Source organism: Glandiceps talaboti, chromosome 16 (assembly GCF_964340395.1).
Source record: "Glandiceps talaboti chromosome 16, keGlaTala1.1, whole genome shotgun sequence".
Lineage (NCBI taxonomy): Eukaryota > Metazoa > Hemichordata > Enteropneusta > Spengelidae > Glandiceps > Glandiceps talaboti.
In genome coordinates, this window is record NC_135564.1 from 11,589,302 (window position 1) to 11,605,444 (window position 16,143).

The following is a 16,143-nucleotide window of genomic DNA, read 5'->3' on the forward strand; positions in this document are numbered from 1 at the left end:
AACAGATTGGACTGTACACTCGAACTTGTGCATCATTTCCCTGCCAAGACATTTTATTTCTAGCAGCAATGGTCCATCTTTTTTTCCATCACCCACTCAGATGCGGATTTTTTTCAAGCAACTCCATTTGGCATCTCCCCCCCCCCCGAAATCTTCCAAGCCCTCCCCAGGATATCAAATGGTCCACCCCTTACGAGGTTTAAAACGAAAATTTAAAAGTTCGGTGTAAATCGTTATTAATTTTGACCCAAACTTTAAGGTTATCTTTTGTTTCGTCCAATAGCATAACAATATCATCTGAAAAGGTCCAAGAATATAATATTCTTATTGTGTAGTTCGAGTATTCTTTACTTAAATTCATTGTAATGCCAGCTATACCATGATACCGCTGAACCCATACTACAACCATAGATATATACTTCTAGAATTCTCCATTGAATTCAAATTTATTTTTGTAGGACGAGTTTTAATATCTTTACCACATATCTTGGTGGAGGCTTTTTGATTCTGTGTTGGTGTACTTTCGGTGGGTAAAAAAATAATTTGCTACCTTCTGTTACGCTACCTTCGCTACCACATTTCAGTGCTTTTGCTGAAACTCATTCGCTACCCTTCGTTACCTACCGCTACCTTCGCTACCACATTTCAGTGCTTCTGTAACACATTCAGGGGGCCTCTATTGTTAACGTAACCCTCCTTCAATGTTACTCTCAGCTCTCTCTCCACTCTGTACACGGGATCGACTTGTACTTTTAGGGAATTAGCTCAGTTCATTGTTAACCTGGATCATTTAGAAGTGGCCACGGAGCAGATCGTTACCTTTACCTTACGCTACCTACACCATGCTATTTGACTAGATTTTGAGAGGAAATATTGCTTTAAATGTAACAGGTCACTTCATTAATAATGAAAACGTCACTTACTAACTGCTCAAGGTGCCATAGAATGTTTCAAGTACACAAAACAGATGATACTTTAAAGGATACCCCATTTAATTCATGTGTGCAAAAGTAGTCCTACGACATCTATGGAGCATTAATATCCTAGGCCATGTTTTGGTAATTTGACAATCATTTTACTTTGCTACCTTCCGCTACGTAGCGAAGGCGAAAAATAAAAACAATGCAACCCCAGATTGAGCACTATATATTTTTGTGGGGGTCGCAATCGCAGGATATTTACCCTGGGGTTTGGTTTTGGTTATATATACTAACAAAATTCTGGTGCGTTCATGATCCATTGTATGCTACGTGCATTCTCTGTAACACTTTCAAAAAGCAATGAAAAAGACGTAAAGAAAAACCAAGCCAAAGGTTGAAGGTCGTATAATTATATACGACAGTACAGAGACCACAGTTCCTTTTTCGTTTACAGTTCAACACTCGTCAGAATATCACACAGCTACTTCGGGTCGTAATCGACGTCCACAAGCGTAAGTATCATGCAGAGATGATTGCTCAGAAAGTTTTGTTTCTGTCGGCAAAACACACTTTCATAGGAAGAAGTGCAACATACACTCTTTAGCTCTCTCTATGTATATGCGACCAATTCGATGAACACACCACACTAGCTGAATGTGTTCGAACCACACTGTGCAACCCGTTCATGATGGCCAAGTTTCTAGTATTAATATAGTTTACTAGCTATTTATATGTATAGTAGCACAATGTGTTGATTTTTTGGCCGTGGGTATCAACCTGAACGAGACTGTGAAATACTACGGACATCTACAACGTTACCATTGTTATTTTACTTCAATGGCGTCGTCTCAGTTGAGACATACATGCCAAGGATCGTTTCTGGTTCCCGGACCATTTTATATTAACCTGTCCGAGTAAACAAGTTTGGACAGAATAAATATCGAAGGTTTGAACGGCATATGGAGTCGGAAGAACAGAATTCAGTACATTTATAGCAGTATAAAATTGTTGACCCTTTAACAACCACTGCAATGCTGATCTGCATGTACATTAATCAGTGATGCCAAGCACGTACCCGCGACATACCACAAAGAAAAGATTTCTTTGTAGACAAAATTCCTTTGTGGACACATTTACAACGTGTGATATATGGCTAGAGACAATCAAATATGGAGAACTTTCACAAATGGCCATATACAAAGAGTTGTAAAGATTGAAGTTGGTCATTATTTTGTGGCTAATTTAACTGGTAGCGACTTCAATATGTCCACGTACAAAATACTTTGCACAACCACCTACAAAGTATAGAATGACAGCTGTAATGGGTTTATCTGGACATGGAGATGACTACTTGGATTGATGGATGGTTGGCTGGGTGGGTGGGTGGGTGAGTGAGTGAGTGAGTGAGTGAGTGAGTGAGTGAAGTATCATTCGTTCTTTTACCCACTTTACATGTAAGACCAAGTTAATTAGTCTACTGATGATGAAGTGCTAGTAGAAATTCACATGAAGCATTTAGAGACACATCGATGTAGTTCTGTATATGTTGTATCTGTGTTAAATCATTTTTGTGAAGGCTGAAGGTACATGTCATGATATCCCGTCTCGACACACTATACTTCTTTGATGACATATATATGTATGTATAATTAAAGAACCGTCGATCGAGCTTTTATTGTAATTCACCATGTGGTTAATTTACCAACAATACAAGATGTAATGAATGGTAAATCTGAGGATCTAGTTAGATAGTAATGTCTGACTGGTCGACCTCTCGTCAAATTACTGCTGAATTGACGGTATTTAGCGCACGCAAGCGTTAGGGTGCAAACTATTTCAGTACTTGTTGAGATAACGCATCTCAGGTGGTGGTGGTGGTGGGTGGTGGTGGGTGGTGGTTGTTGTTGTTGTTGTTGTTGTTGTTGTTGTTGTTGTTATAATAACTGTTGCTGTGTTACCTTTCAATACCAATCCTCTGTTTCGTTACAGTGACTTAAAATGGAAACTAAGACAAGACCTTCATTGATTATCACTGGATTACTCTTTGCGTTGGTCGTAGTATGCGTTCTCATAGGACTGGGTCTCACAATTTGGGAAAGAAGTCCAGGTATCATGGGTATGTATGATGTCTTTCATTGTCACAGGCTACAATGAACTGTAAATAGTCGTTGGTGGCGCTCTAATATTTTACGCTCCACAAACTGGATTGATATTTGATTATAAATGTAATTTGTCATTTATGGCACACAAAAAACCTGTTCTGATATGTGTTTGTTCACTAAGAAATGTCACGAGCTGTAACTTGATATCGTTGGAAGCATCGCATTATACTATACTGTTATATGTTGTACGCTTTCAGTGCATCTCAAAAAACACTTAATATTCAACTTACTGCAGAAATTAACAAAACCACTTGTTGCTGGCAGAAGTCAAACGTTGTATTCAGGCATAAAACACAAATTATTATACGCCATCAACGGCATGCAACAACAATCCACAATTTATACTAATATCATAGTTTTAATCAATGTTTTACATATTCAAGTATTTCCATCTCAGGGGAAAAAAAGCTTATGAACTCAGTTTGTGCCACTTTTCCTCAATTACATAACTAATTTTAGCAATATGGTACTTTGCCTTCCAGTTCCTCCACCCTGTGATGCTGCAAATAAAAAGGACGTTTTCATTATCGCCGATGCTACTGACATCAATGTTAACTTGGACCTGTCGGCGTACTTGGTTGAACCTGTTGGATCTTGTCGTGGAGCCGTTATAGTCATTCACGATATCTATGGTTATGAATTAGGAGCAACCAGACTTATGGCAGACGAGTTAGCAACACATGGATATACAGCCATTATGCCAGATCTGTTTCGTGGAAATCCGTGGACAGGTGAAGGGGATTATGCAGAATGGCGCAGTAGTCATCCACAGGAACGTGTGGACCAAGATGTTCAAGCAACCTTGGAATACATACACACTAACCAAAGTCTGAAAAACATTGGAGTTGTCGGGTTTGAGTGGGGAGGGCGACAGGTAGTTTTGGCTTCAGGGAAGTTCTCGAACAAGATCCAAGTCGGTGTAGGGTTTTACGGTGTCCCGGTTGACATAATGTCATCTGAAGTTTTAGCCATGCAAGCACCAACGATGCTGATCTTTGCACAAAGTGACACAGTCGTTTCTCTTGAGAGGGTATACCTGATGAGAGAAGCACTTAAGGCAGCAAACAGACTACTGGGCCAGCCATCTGCAGACGATTCGGTTTTGAGTGGACCAGCAGCCTTTGTTGCGATAATCGAAGGTGCTGACAATGGTTTCGTACACAGAGTAAATAGCAGTGATCCCGTGGCAGCTGACATGGCAGAAGACGCCAAACAAGATATGTACACCTGGTTAAAACGATATTTACCAACTGAGGAAAGAATTAGAAAGGAGGACTAGCTAAAACTGGAACATTTTTAAAATTGTGTTTTGTCAGATAAAATAACTTACTCTAAATATTGTACACCCAGAATAGTATATTTACCAACCGAGGAAAAACATGAAAATGAGGACATCAATTAAACAATGCAGCAAACATGTGAAATCATCGGATATTAATCTCAATGGTATCACATGACCACTCACAAGCCACCGATGGATTTATCCTGAACTAATGATTAAAACCCTTTATTTTCAATATTTGTCCTGTACACAATTTAGGTTTAGTTGACATGTATATTGTAAAACCACAGGGGCTTGGAATGCTTCTGATATATTCACAACGTTTCATATATGATATATCATATAATGTTTGTGTTTTGTGTCTCATAGCTGACACATAATTTAAAATATAACACCAAAGTAAAGCACTTTCTCTGTGTGCTACACTCATTTATAACATTCATATTAATGGTAAAAGTACTATTTCAATTGGTTTATTTACAAGCCTAGCATGTGGCCTTTCTAATGTGGTCAATTAGCAAATGAAACAGTTAATTTTACACTTATACATTTATGCTATAAACGATTATGCTACATAGAGAAAATGCTTACTTTGGTGTTTTGGGTTGTAACACTGATGTAATGTTTCTGATATCGTGTCAAATGAATTAGTTAATGTGCATATATTTTCATTTGACTTTTGTCTTTTGTGAGATAGAGATGTTACATAAGGTAGCTGTGTTAGTGGATTTATTTTACACGATATGAATATCAATATGCATATGCATATGAATATGGATATGAATATGAATATGAATATGAATATGAAAACTCCATGGAACATTGTGTCACTAGTACAATTTTATATTATCAAATCAGTTCATTAATGTGTCATTTCTTTGCTCATTCAATATATTCAGTGTATCAGTTCGGTTATTTGATGATGAACTCTCTCCCTAATGACTCATACAAAAACATCTGTGGTGATAGATTTGATAGGTAATACACACACGACTATCGTGGCTCAAGGGGAGATATTTATCTGTATGTTAAAGTGGCCATATGGATGAGAATTTGGTATTTATTTTGGATTTTTATTTGATAAAACAGCTTCACTATGTTTTTCTACTTGATGTGCAATAACATATACCAAGTCCATGTTCACATCTCAATAAACGACAAAACATTAAACAATGTGTAAAATGTTTGTTATTGTATGTACAATAACAAATTTTTTACACTTTGTGCATCTTTTTGCAATGTATTGAGTTATGAACATGGACTTGGTATATGTTCTTTCACATTATTTTACCAAGTAGAAAAATATGGTGAAGCTGTTTTATCAAATAAAAATCCAAAATAAATACCAAATTTTCATCCATATGGCCACTTTAAATCGAAGAAAACAAATCGCAGAACTTTTTTACATTAAATCTTAACCCGCTTTTTGTTGCATGGCCATGTATTGACCAATATTTAATCCATGGGGTGAATTTTTCGCCAGGGGTCGACATTAAAAAGTAGATTATGTCCCTAGTCCCCGCCCTAGTCCTACATATCATTTTAGAATGGACGCATAATATGATACACTGAATGTGACAAAGATTATTCCGGTCAAAGGCCGATCGCGATTAGATATGATAATTCTACTCAAGATAGTTCAGATTACATTGTTTGTATCTCTGCTTTCCAACTGTACAATACTCAGGAGGATTTCGTCAAAGGAATATTCCTATCGTTTTCATCCTATATATTGTAATAGTGCCTTTGTTATAAGATGTCAAGTAACAAGACAAGAACATTCGTGGTTCTGGGATTGGTTATCGTTGTAGTTGTGGTAGCCGTTCTGCTGTCTTTAGTCTTTACTGTTTGGCAGTCCGAGGACGATGGATCAGGTATGTGTTCACTGATTGACTTTGATTACTTTGTATGTTCCCATATAAGCTATAGTATAGTTTCCCGCGTAGGGAACGAACAGAATTTACGACAGGGCCCGGGAGGCTTGTGGCTTGTAGTGGTGCTTTGACGATTGTAATGTTCTCGAAGGGGCCTTCAATTATTTTGTACTTGATTTGTAACGAGATAAATTAAAACTCCGGGGCCGTCGTTACATCTTGTGCGTTAATTTTCAACATTTGCATCACACTTTCGTTTACCCATATTTAATTGTGAAACAGGTGGCAGCGAAGAGAATGTCTCGTGTGTATAGTTTGATATTGTATGCCTCTATATTATTTATGGGCTCCTACATATCTTTATCTTCAAGAAAAAATTCTCACGATAGGAGGTACACAAGTCATGCACCCCTACCGTCCCCTACAGCCTCCACCATGGTGATCTAGTCCTGACCGATTACTCAAAAGTTTACTCGGATAGGCTACAGTGTTATTGCGAGGTATATATTGCTCTTCACTCAGAATTAGTTTGAACAATTTTCTCTTCCTCAATACAGATGTTCCGGTCGAGTCTGGTCCCTGTGATCCTGGAGATACAAGGGATGATTACATAGCCAATGGTACAGACATAGTGATCAATGCTAACCTGTCGGCGTACTTGGTTGAACCTGTTGGATCTTGTCTTGGAGCCGTTATAGTCATTCACGATATCTATGGTTATGAATTAGGAGCAACCAGACTAATAGCAGACGAGTTAGCAACACATGGATATACAGCCATTATGCCAGATCTGTTTCGTGGAAATCCATGGACAAGTGGAGGGGATTATGTTGAATGGCGTCGTAGTCATCCACAGGAACGAGTAGACCAAGACGTTGATGTGACCTTGGAATACATCCACATTGATTTAGGGATGAAATACGCAGGTGTAGTTGGTTTCTGTTGGGGAGGAGAGCAAACAGTCTTAGCTTCAGGGCCGTCTACTGACAGAATTCAAGTCGGAGTAGCATTTTACGGAGCTGGTATTACACCTGATATGGCGGTTGCTATGCTAGCGCCCACGATGCTAATATATGGAGAAAACGACACAGCGCAGTCAATCGATAGGGTGTACCGTATTGAAGATGCGCTTGAAGCGGAAAATCGATTATTAGATAGTCCTACTGCTGACGATTCCGAATTAAGCGGACCAGCAGCCTTCATTAGAATATTTGAAGATGTCGGACATGGTTTCGTACATAGAGCAAATCGAAGTGACCCCGTGGCTGCTGCCGTGGCAGAAGAAGCCAAACAAGATATGTACACCTGGTTAGAACGATATTTACCCGTTGAGGATGATCATGATGAAAATGAAAACTGATAAAATAATTGACATCTTGATTATTATATATTACGTGGTTTAACAAAGTAGGCCTCTGTTAGTTCTTGTGTAAGAACATGTTACGTGACAAATGAAAATTGACACTAAAAAAAATAAAATGAATCAAAAGAAATAAATGAACTGCTGAGACTGGCAATATAATTCTACTCTCTCTCATCTCAAGATCCAGCCAACTAAGTTGTCACGTTAAGTTTTTGGTCAATGAGTGGACCAGCAGCATATTTTAAGGTATTTGAAGATGCTGGTCATAGTTTCGTACACAGAGCTAATAGAAGTGATCCTGTGGCCACTGCCTTGACAGAAGAAGCGAAAGAGTACATGTACATCTGGTTAGAACGATATTTAACACTTCAGAACAGTGAAAATGTAATGAACAAAAATGAACAAAATAAAGATTTAGAACATTAGAGGTTATACCGTAGCCTTGACAAATTCACGAATTTTGAACTAAAGGAAATTGAAATCGGAGATGCCAGAAATAGACAAGGAATACGTCTAGAATATATGTTAAGAACATACACCGAAAAATAATGTACATGACATTGGTTAATGAAATTAAAGTCATCTATATAAATGTTTGGAATGTATATTTGGTGGAATTCTTTAGACGGGGACCGTACCGTACAAGACCATGACAGAACGTAACAAAGACTGTCACAAAAATTGACAGGAAAGGGCGACACACATTATATAAAAAGAGATCCACTTATCTGGTTGTTCGTAATCGTTTTTCTCATGCATAATTATTCTCTCTCTCTCTCTCTCTCTCTCTCTCTCTCTCTCTCTCTCTCTCTCTCTCTCTCTCTCTCTCTCTCTCTCTCTCTCTCTCTCTCTCTCTCTCTTTATTACCTGGGACATCAATAGTCAAAGAATATTGCAGTGCTTGGCACACTCAATTCTTTGCCCATGTATACTAGCTAGTAAAGCCACTTTCCTGCAATACCGCCATTTCTGAAAACCCAATTGTGTGTTTTACATATTCCGAGACACACGCCAGTGATTTAGTGATTTATACAATCTGTTTACACTATGACGCAACGAACGTAACAAAGCTTATATCTGTGTCTTTTCGGGTTAAAGGTCGAGTAGATACAACAAGTCTACGCCACCTTGTTCAGGTCACATGACATTGGATTTATCCCCGTTTCCCATCTAACAGTGTGCGGTCGAAGTTCTACGATACAGTGAAAGAATGTTAGTATATTGTTTAATATCTCTCCGCCCCCTCCCCCTCATATTATGTGTTACATCAGCATCAATTGTGCAGTTGAATTCCAGCAAGTTGCATCATATAACAGGATAACAATGTATGAAATGTTTCTTTTCAAAGATATCATCATAAAGACATTGATTTTATCAACAGTGATTCGATCTCAGTATAAGCTTATAAGGTACCTTATCGGTCATGCGACATGCCTATTGATTGAATCACACGTATTTTAGCCTAGTTTTCAGGGCTGATGTTGTTCTCCGATAGCTCTTGCCGTAGATCTTGAATAAAACATCAGCACCGAAAACTGGCTACACTTGTTTAAACTAGGTATTGATTTTTAATTTTTTTAAAAGCTACAGGCGATGCGTGCTTTGATGGCACCAACAGCAATATTTATATTAAATTAGAAGTTTAGAAGATATCAAGAGTTTACGTTGAGAAAATCAAATTACACAATAATTCGAATCTCCAAAACATACCAAGTGAGCAATATGATTATTTTGTGTGTGTGAACATCGTGTCGATTATTTCTAGACTAAACAGCAAGTTAGTTTGTGAAGCAAGTTCACAAAGTGTGCGCAGTTTTGTGCCATAGATAAATGAGTTAGCTATTTCCATGCAAGCACTATTAATGTGTTCATCCTATATATTGTAATAGTGCCTTTGTTATAAGATGTCAAGTAACAAGACAAGAACATTCGTGGTTCTGGGATTGGTTATCGTTGTAGTTGTAGTAGCCGTTCTGTTGTCCTTAGTCTTTACTGTTTGGCAATCCGAGGACGACGGATCAGGTATGTGTTCACTGATTGACTTTGTCTATTTTGTATGTTCTGGCCGATGGAACGAGTATATGGCAGGGCCCAGGAGTTCGAGGGTTGAGGAGAAAAACTGAGGTGTATGTTGAGTGAGGGGCGAACAAATTTCGGGGTGCAAGGAGATACCTTGAAAATTGTGACGGTCTGAAAATGGGACTTGAAATGCATTGCTCTTGATTTGTGTACAGTTCACTGTCGGGTATGTAGTTATGTTAAATTTAGGCCCAGACGAGGAAGATCTATGATATAAGCTAGTACCAGTAGTACTGCTGTGTTCGATATTCTGTTTTAATCTGTATGCTTTTTGTGACGTTGATTATATTTAAATTAGTCAATTTTATGACATGAATGAATGAATGAATGAATGAATGAATGAATGAATGAATGAATGAATGAATGAATGAATGAATGAATGAATGAATGAATGAATGAATGAATGAATGAATGTGATGGCAATCTTTTTCAATCCAGAATACTATCTCACTAAAATTGCATGATCAGCCATAACACTGGGACCATTATATACGTTTATGTTAGTCAAGGCCATACACACAGTGTCAAAAATGTTACTTCTACTGTAGAGTCGTTTGCACTGAAAATACGTTGCACTTCCGAATCCCCTCAAAATAGTTGCAACAATTTCCCTTTCCTATATACACAGATGTTCCGGTCGACTCTGGTCCCTGTGATCCTGGCGATACAAGGGATGATTACATAGCCAATGGTACAGACATAGTGATCAATGCTAACCTGTCGGCGTACTTGGTTGAACCTGTTGGATCTTGTCGTGGAGCCGTTATAGTCATTCACGATATCTATGGTTATGAATTAGGAGCAACCAGACTAATAGCAGACGAGTTAGCAACACATGGATATACAGCCATTATGCCAGATCTGTTTCGTGGAAATCCATGGGCCGGTCAGATAAATTATATCGGCTGGCGTACTAGTCATCCACAGGAGCGAGTAGACCATGACGTCGATGTGACCTTGGAATACATACACACTGAACTAGGGAGGAAATACGCAGGTGTAGTTGGGTTCTGTTGGGGAGGTAGACAGACAGTCTTAGCTTCAGGGCCGTCCACTGACAGAATTCAAGTCGGTGTTGGATTTTACGGAGTTGGGATTTCAAATGATGAAGCTTTAGCAATGTCAGCGCCCACGATGCTAATTTTTGCAGAAGAGGATGTGTTCCAACCAGTCGACGGGGTGTATAGTCTTGAAGATGCGCTTGAAGCGGAAAATAGATTATTAGATAGTCCTACTGCTGACGATTCCGAATTAAGCGGACCAGCAGCCTTCATTAGAATATTTGAAGATGTCGGGCATGGTTTCGTACACAGAGCAAATCGAAGTGACCCCGTGGCTGCTGCCGTGGCAGAAGAAGCCAAACAAGATATGTACACCTGGTTAGAACGATATTTACCCGTTGAGGATGATCATGATGAAAATGGAAACTGATAAAATAATTGACATCTTGATTATTATATATAACGTGGTTTAACAAAGTAGGCTTGTGTTCGTTCTTGTGTAAGAACATATTACGTGACAAATGAAAATTGAAACTAATAAAAAATAAAATGAATCAAAAGAAACAGATGAACTGCTGAGACTGGCAATATAATTCTACTCTTTCTCATCTCAAGATCCAGCCAACTAAGTTGTCACGTTTTTGGTCAATGCAAAAAGCTTGAAATGTTCGTCCACATCTGTTTTCAGTGAGAGGAAAAATAAGTTTAACCAGAAGGAAGAGAGAAAATTTCGTAATGATTTTTGAAGTGTTTTTTTTTTTTTAAACCGATTTTACCAAACGGAAGGGAAAAAAGTAAGATATGATCACAAAACAAAAAACATTGCATACGATTAAAATAATGGATATTTTATTAGAATATTTTTATTGTCACTGGGAGAAGAATCAAATATCTATCATTACAACCGAAAGAAAATGTTCAAACAGTTCCAGGGTGTGTGTGTCAACCGTCATGGGATCGCGAGAGGGTAGGGGATCCGAGGGGAATTTGGGAGAAGAAACGAGTTTGAGGAGTTTTTGGTATAAGCTGGTGGGAAAGGGGATACAAACGACTCTGTCTCTGTCTCTCTGTCTGTCTCTCTCTGTATCTCCTCTCTCCAGCCCGCCCCCCTCCCCCTCTCTCTCTCTTTCTCTCTTTCTCTCTCTCTCTCTCTCTCTCTCTCTCTCTCTCTCTCTCTCTCTCTCTCGCTCTCTCTCTCTCTCTCCCCCCCAACTGGCTCACCCGGCTACCAACGAGATAGAGCGCCCTCTATCAATATATCAATTAAGAAATCTTATTCTTTCGTCTCAGTCAGTGTATGAACTTTAACTTTAACTTTCTAAAACTGTAACCTTCTGGCGCCGTTGAATCCTAGGTAAAATGATTACGCTAAGTTGTCTAATAAAGCATCCTCATTCCAAAATACTAAAAAAATTTAAAATGTAACATTTATCAAATTTTCAGTTTACAATAGACTGGACTCTCAGGCGGAGTGCATATAACTTCGCCAACGCTGAGCCTCTGAACATATAAGTTAGTAAATTGTAGACTAAGTCTTTTAACTTTAACCACACTAACATAACCTTGACATGCGGAAGCTAACACATAAATAATGTTTTTCAAGTTATGTAATGTCTATTTCAAACATTCAACCAATCAGAAGCATAAGCCAAAAGTCAATCATATGAACATTGACACCGGTACCATATTGTTTTCACACTGTCAATTCTGTTTCATCATAATATCATTGTAATAAGGTTTGCACTGGGCTGTGCAGAATTAGTCTGCATTGATAACAGTGACTCGTAATTGGGTTAGCAGGTACAACCATTCTCGCAAGCCAGAGCACACATTTCTGCTGAACCCTCTCTTGGCGGTGGTCTTGGACGGTGCCGTAAAAGATGCTGCGGTTTACGACGATGTGCACGTGTAGAACACACAAAGGCGATACTGCATAGGACGTGATTGGTACCGATGGTACTCATACATACACTTTCCATTATGGAACTGATTTGCCTGGTTCAGTTGTCGCAGAACCCACTTTTCAGTTCTTTTCACCGATATAAGCTTACATGTCGCTCATTAGCTTTCTAAAATGTCGATCCATGGAGGTAGGAAGGACTTTCTCCATGGTCGATCTAAATTAGTCATGTACATGACTTTGTGCAATGTATGTACGTATGTATGTATGTATGTATGTATGTACGTATGTATGTACGTATGTATGTACGTATGTATGTATGTATGTATGTATGTATGTATGTATGTATGCCGGTATGTATGTATGAATGTATGTATGTATGTATGTATGTATGTATGTATGTATGTATGTATGTATGTATGTATGTATGTATGTATGTGTGTGTGTTTGAGCGTGTGTCAATGTGTTATATATTTCAAAGAGCAGATACATGACTGTACATAAAGGAACATAAAGTACACGAGACGATTTATGGAGTAAAACTTGAACACAGACTTTATTTCGTGATAGCCCTGAGTTTAGCTTCACTGTAAGCCACAGCAAGGTGCTCACAGCTCCAAAATACATGAAAATAGTATAGTTTACTAGATTAACGTATATATCGTATATATATTCTGGATCAAGTTTGAGTACTGCCTGGGCTAAGGTGCGTAAAACCTCATCTATATGGCGTAAGTGGGATTAAAAAATCAGGCGAATGAATTACCAAATCAGTAACATAAACACACAGATTGCTGCAATGAACATCGTGAAAGCGCCGAGGACATTGGATCTTGGACTGGTGAACATCTCTCTATCCTGGCCCCGGCTTTGAGTGAGGCCATGAGGCTGAAATTGAGGGCTATAACAAAATAAAGTCCAGTTCCACTTTTACTCCATCCATCGTCTCGTATTCAATGTATCTCCTGCTACTACAAATAATCGCCGATCCTAAGTTATGACATGTGTGTCTATTTCTAGGGTAAACCTCAAAGCTAAAAACCCACACTATTTTTTCTTTATCGCTCCCAGGCATAGAGGCTCAATTTTTTCCCGCTAAATATATCAAATTATATGATCTTTAGAGTAGTGTAACCCACACCATTTGATATTATTGATTTTTAAGACATTTGATCGAAAACACACTGAATTATTCCTCAGTTGAATGCTTTAACCCATTCTCGTTGTCTTGGCAACAGTCGCCTTTCCGTCACGCAACAGTTCAGCACATTGTGCGAATTTTGAAAGACTTCGTATCAGTTTTCAAAGTTTTTGAACAGTATCTTTTTTCATCCAGATTTGATGTCTTATATTCTCATGCAAATGCCGTAATTAAGGTGGTGGGCGGACTAGAAACCCATCAGTTGCAGTGTTGTCGGAAAAGTGACTACGTACGTTGACGAGTTCCAGTCGTTATCCGCTCTTACACTTACAACAACGACGACAGGTTTGAATACGTAAAGCGACGAAGTGGAATGCGATTGTTTTCGGGTCGTGGTGAACAATAACGAGTCGATAATTTAAACAAACATCACCATAACGCTTGATTTATAACGTGGAAAAACATAGCTACACCATGTCAACCGCACCAATCCTGAAGACTACCGATGCCAGCGACATCGTCGTTGTTACAAGGAGACCCTCTGTGGAGAGACCATCTAGACAACGACGCATCAGTCGAATTGAAGCACCATCATTTGGCCTTTTAGGCGGACTATCAGCTCCAGACAAAAAACGAAAACATAGTCGTGCTCTCTCCCGGGATACTGATATGACGCACAGCGACACTTCCTACATACAGACGGGAAACCGCAGAATTGAGTACGAACCGACCTATCAAATGGAACCCAATCGAAAGATCCGTTCTCATGAAGTCGAAGAAGTTGCCCAGAGTGTTCTTAACGCTTACTTGAAGAACTTAGACTACGATGCCGAGACTTCAAGAAGGCTATCTCAACAATTGGCAGGAGTCATCATGGAAAAAGTAAAAGCTCTTGGATTCAAGCGCTATAAAGTAGTTGCAGTTGTTAGTATTGGAAGTATCAAAGAAAAACCAGGAATGAATTTCGGAAGTCGTTGTCTGTGGGATCCGAAACTCGACACCTTCGTTACTGTACAGTTCACAAATGGTTCGCTATTTGCAGTGGCTATGATATATGGACTCTACTATGAATAACTTTCAGCATATTATTCAAGACATTTTTGATCGATCATGAACTTTTTAAAGTTGTATCGTAGGCTAAAATATGAGATGTTCAAACCCTTTTTCCTCTCCGAACTTTTCCCCTATAGTTTTTGTCTGTAAATATCATTGATATATACCTAAAAAATATCGACACATTTTTCAACGTTGATTGTTCTCGATTTGGTGGCGCACTGACGGCTGAACGAACTGGGCTTGTTACCATAACAACGGTAAATACAACACTAGACTATAACTTACACCTGAGAGCCTTGTGCGTTTACCAATAACATGAATAAGGGATTATATTTCGTTTTTGTGTTGTCCAGACTTGTTTCCGGCTATCACATCACCCCTTTTGTCAAGTTTATTCGGTATCGGATCATTACTCCGTATGTGTAGTAGATTTACGATATAAAGGGTCAAACCAACAAAATGAACGATCAAACATTTAACTTTGTACATTTTTTCAGTCAAAGTGGCATATACCGAGCAGTGACGTTTTGGGGGTATTTTATTGCTATCCTGTAAAACAAAGAAATAAAATGTACCTGTTGCACTCTACTCACTACAGATTCGAAGCGTACGTTTAGAAATCAATATAGTTCCAGAGGCTGACTTCAAAACTTAAGTGAACGTACACTAAAGTGTTGAGGAAACACCTGTTTTTCCAGTAACTGGACTTAAAAGCCGGAAGACGATCGCGACTTTTATTGCAATCGAAGCACACATTGACATACATGTAATAACATTTATGTATTAATCGAGATTTTACTGAAGTATTTTCACCAATTAGTGGGAATGCTAGCTTGTGAACTCAGTTTGTTTAATTTTAATACTTTCTCTCTACACCTGGTTAACTGCAGTGTTTGAGAAGTGAATATAAATTATGTACTATAGTATCTCTGTCAATCTACTGTTGCAGTTACCGACACCACTTCGTAATTACACAGGTCTTCGTAAACACTGCATTATAGACTGAAGGACTTCATATTCAACTGAGTGAAAGAGCGTTAAAGATTTCTCGATTAACCACAGCAAACAATTCTGTACAATAACTGACAATTTTAACGTGTGAAAATGTGAATTATCAGCACATACTCAATAATTGCTCACGTTTTGTAAGCTTACCGCTACCGTGATCTTCTAGTTACCTCTCGCATTATAGAACTGTGAATGTAATTAAAACTAATTTATAGAAACAGCAGAGGTGACAACGACCATGATGCCGAAGGAGTCACGTAAAATTATTCAGACGAACCATATATCTTGGAGGGAACTATGGACGAACTATTAAAGGCCGATTTATATAAATTACATAATCAACTACTACACCTCATT

At 38.5% G+C, this 16,143-nt stretch overlaps 4 protein-coding genes across 4 annotated transcripts; all 4 read left to right on the plus strand.

Annotated features, from left to right (window-relative positions):
* Positions 1–1,355: 1,355 nt before the first annotated feature.
* Positions 1,356–5,372, plus strand: LOC144447582 (carboxymethylenebutenolidase homolog). Its single transcript, XM_078137657.1, has 3 exons — positions 1,356–1,432; positions 2,910–3,036; positions 3,565–5,372. The coding sequence occupies exons 2-3, from the start codon at positions 2,919–2,921 to the stop codon at positions 4,359–4,361; spliced, it is 915 nt and encodes a 304-aa protein (XP_077993783.1). The 5' UTR covers positions 1,356–1,432; positions 2,910–2,918; the 3' UTR covers positions 4,362–5,372.
* Positions 5,373–6,079: 707 nt separating this feature from the next.
* On the plus strand, positions 6,080–7,645 carry LOC144447610 (carboxymethylenebutenolidase homolog). Its single transcript, XM_078137686.1, has 2 exons — positions 6,080–6,238; positions 6,796–7,645. The coding sequence occupies exons 1-2, from the start codon at positions 6,121–6,123 to the stop codon at positions 7,596–7,598; spliced, it is 921 nt and encodes a 306-aa protein (XP_077993812.1). The 5' UTR covers positions 6,080–6,120; the 3' UTR covers positions 7,599–7,645.
* A 1,860-nt stretch (positions 7,646–9,505) lies between these two features.
* On the plus strand, positions 9,506–11,111 carry LOC144447105 (carboxymethylenebutenolidase homolog). Its single transcript, XM_078137011.1, has 2 exons — positions 9,506–9,623; positions 10,309–11,111. Exons 1-2 carry the CDS (start codon positions 9,506–9,508, stop codon positions 11,109–11,111), a joined length of 921 nt encoding a protein of 306 aa, XP_077993137.1.
* A 3,085-nt stretch (positions 11,112–14,196) lies between these two features.
* LOC144447106 (dynein light chain Tctex-type 5-B-like) lies at positions 14,197–14,796 on the plus strand. The gene has a single exon (XM_078137012.1). It carries the CDS (start codon positions 14,197–14,199, stop codon positions 14,794–14,796), a length of 600 nt encoding a protein of 199 aa, XP_077993138.1.
* Positions 14,797–16,143: the final 1,347 nt, after the last annotated feature.

Excerpts from the sequence above, each read along its gene's own strand:
- LOC144447582 (XM_078137657.1), top strand. The coding sequence starts at position 2,919 with ATGGAAACTAAGACAAGACCTTCATTGATTATCACTGGATTACTCTTT. Across the intron at positions 3,037-3,564 it reads AAGAAGTCCAGGTATCATGG|TTCCTCCACCCTGTGATGCT; the intron begins GTATGTATGATG and ends TTTGCCTTCCAG.
- LOC144447610 (XM_078137686.1), top strand. The coding sequence starts at position 6,121 with ATGTCAAGTAACAAGACAAGAACATTCGTGGTTCTGGGATTGGTTATC. Across the intron at positions 6,239-6,795 it reads GTCCGAGGACGATGGATCAG|ATGTTCCGGTCGAGTCTGGT; the intron begins GTATGTGTTCAC and ends TCCTCAATACAG.
- LOC144447105 (XM_078137011.1), top strand. The coding sequence starts at position 9,506 with ATGTCAAGTAACAAGACAAGAACATTCGTGGTTCTGGGATTGGTTATC. Across the intron at positions 9,624-10,308 it reads ATCCGAGGACGACGGATCAG|ATGTTCCGGTCGACTCTGGT; the intron begins GTATGTGTTCAC and ends CTATATACACAG.
- LOC144447106 (XM_078137012.1), top strand. The coding sequence starts at position 14,197 with ATGTCAACCGCACCAATCCTGAAGACTACCGATGCCAGCGACATCGTC.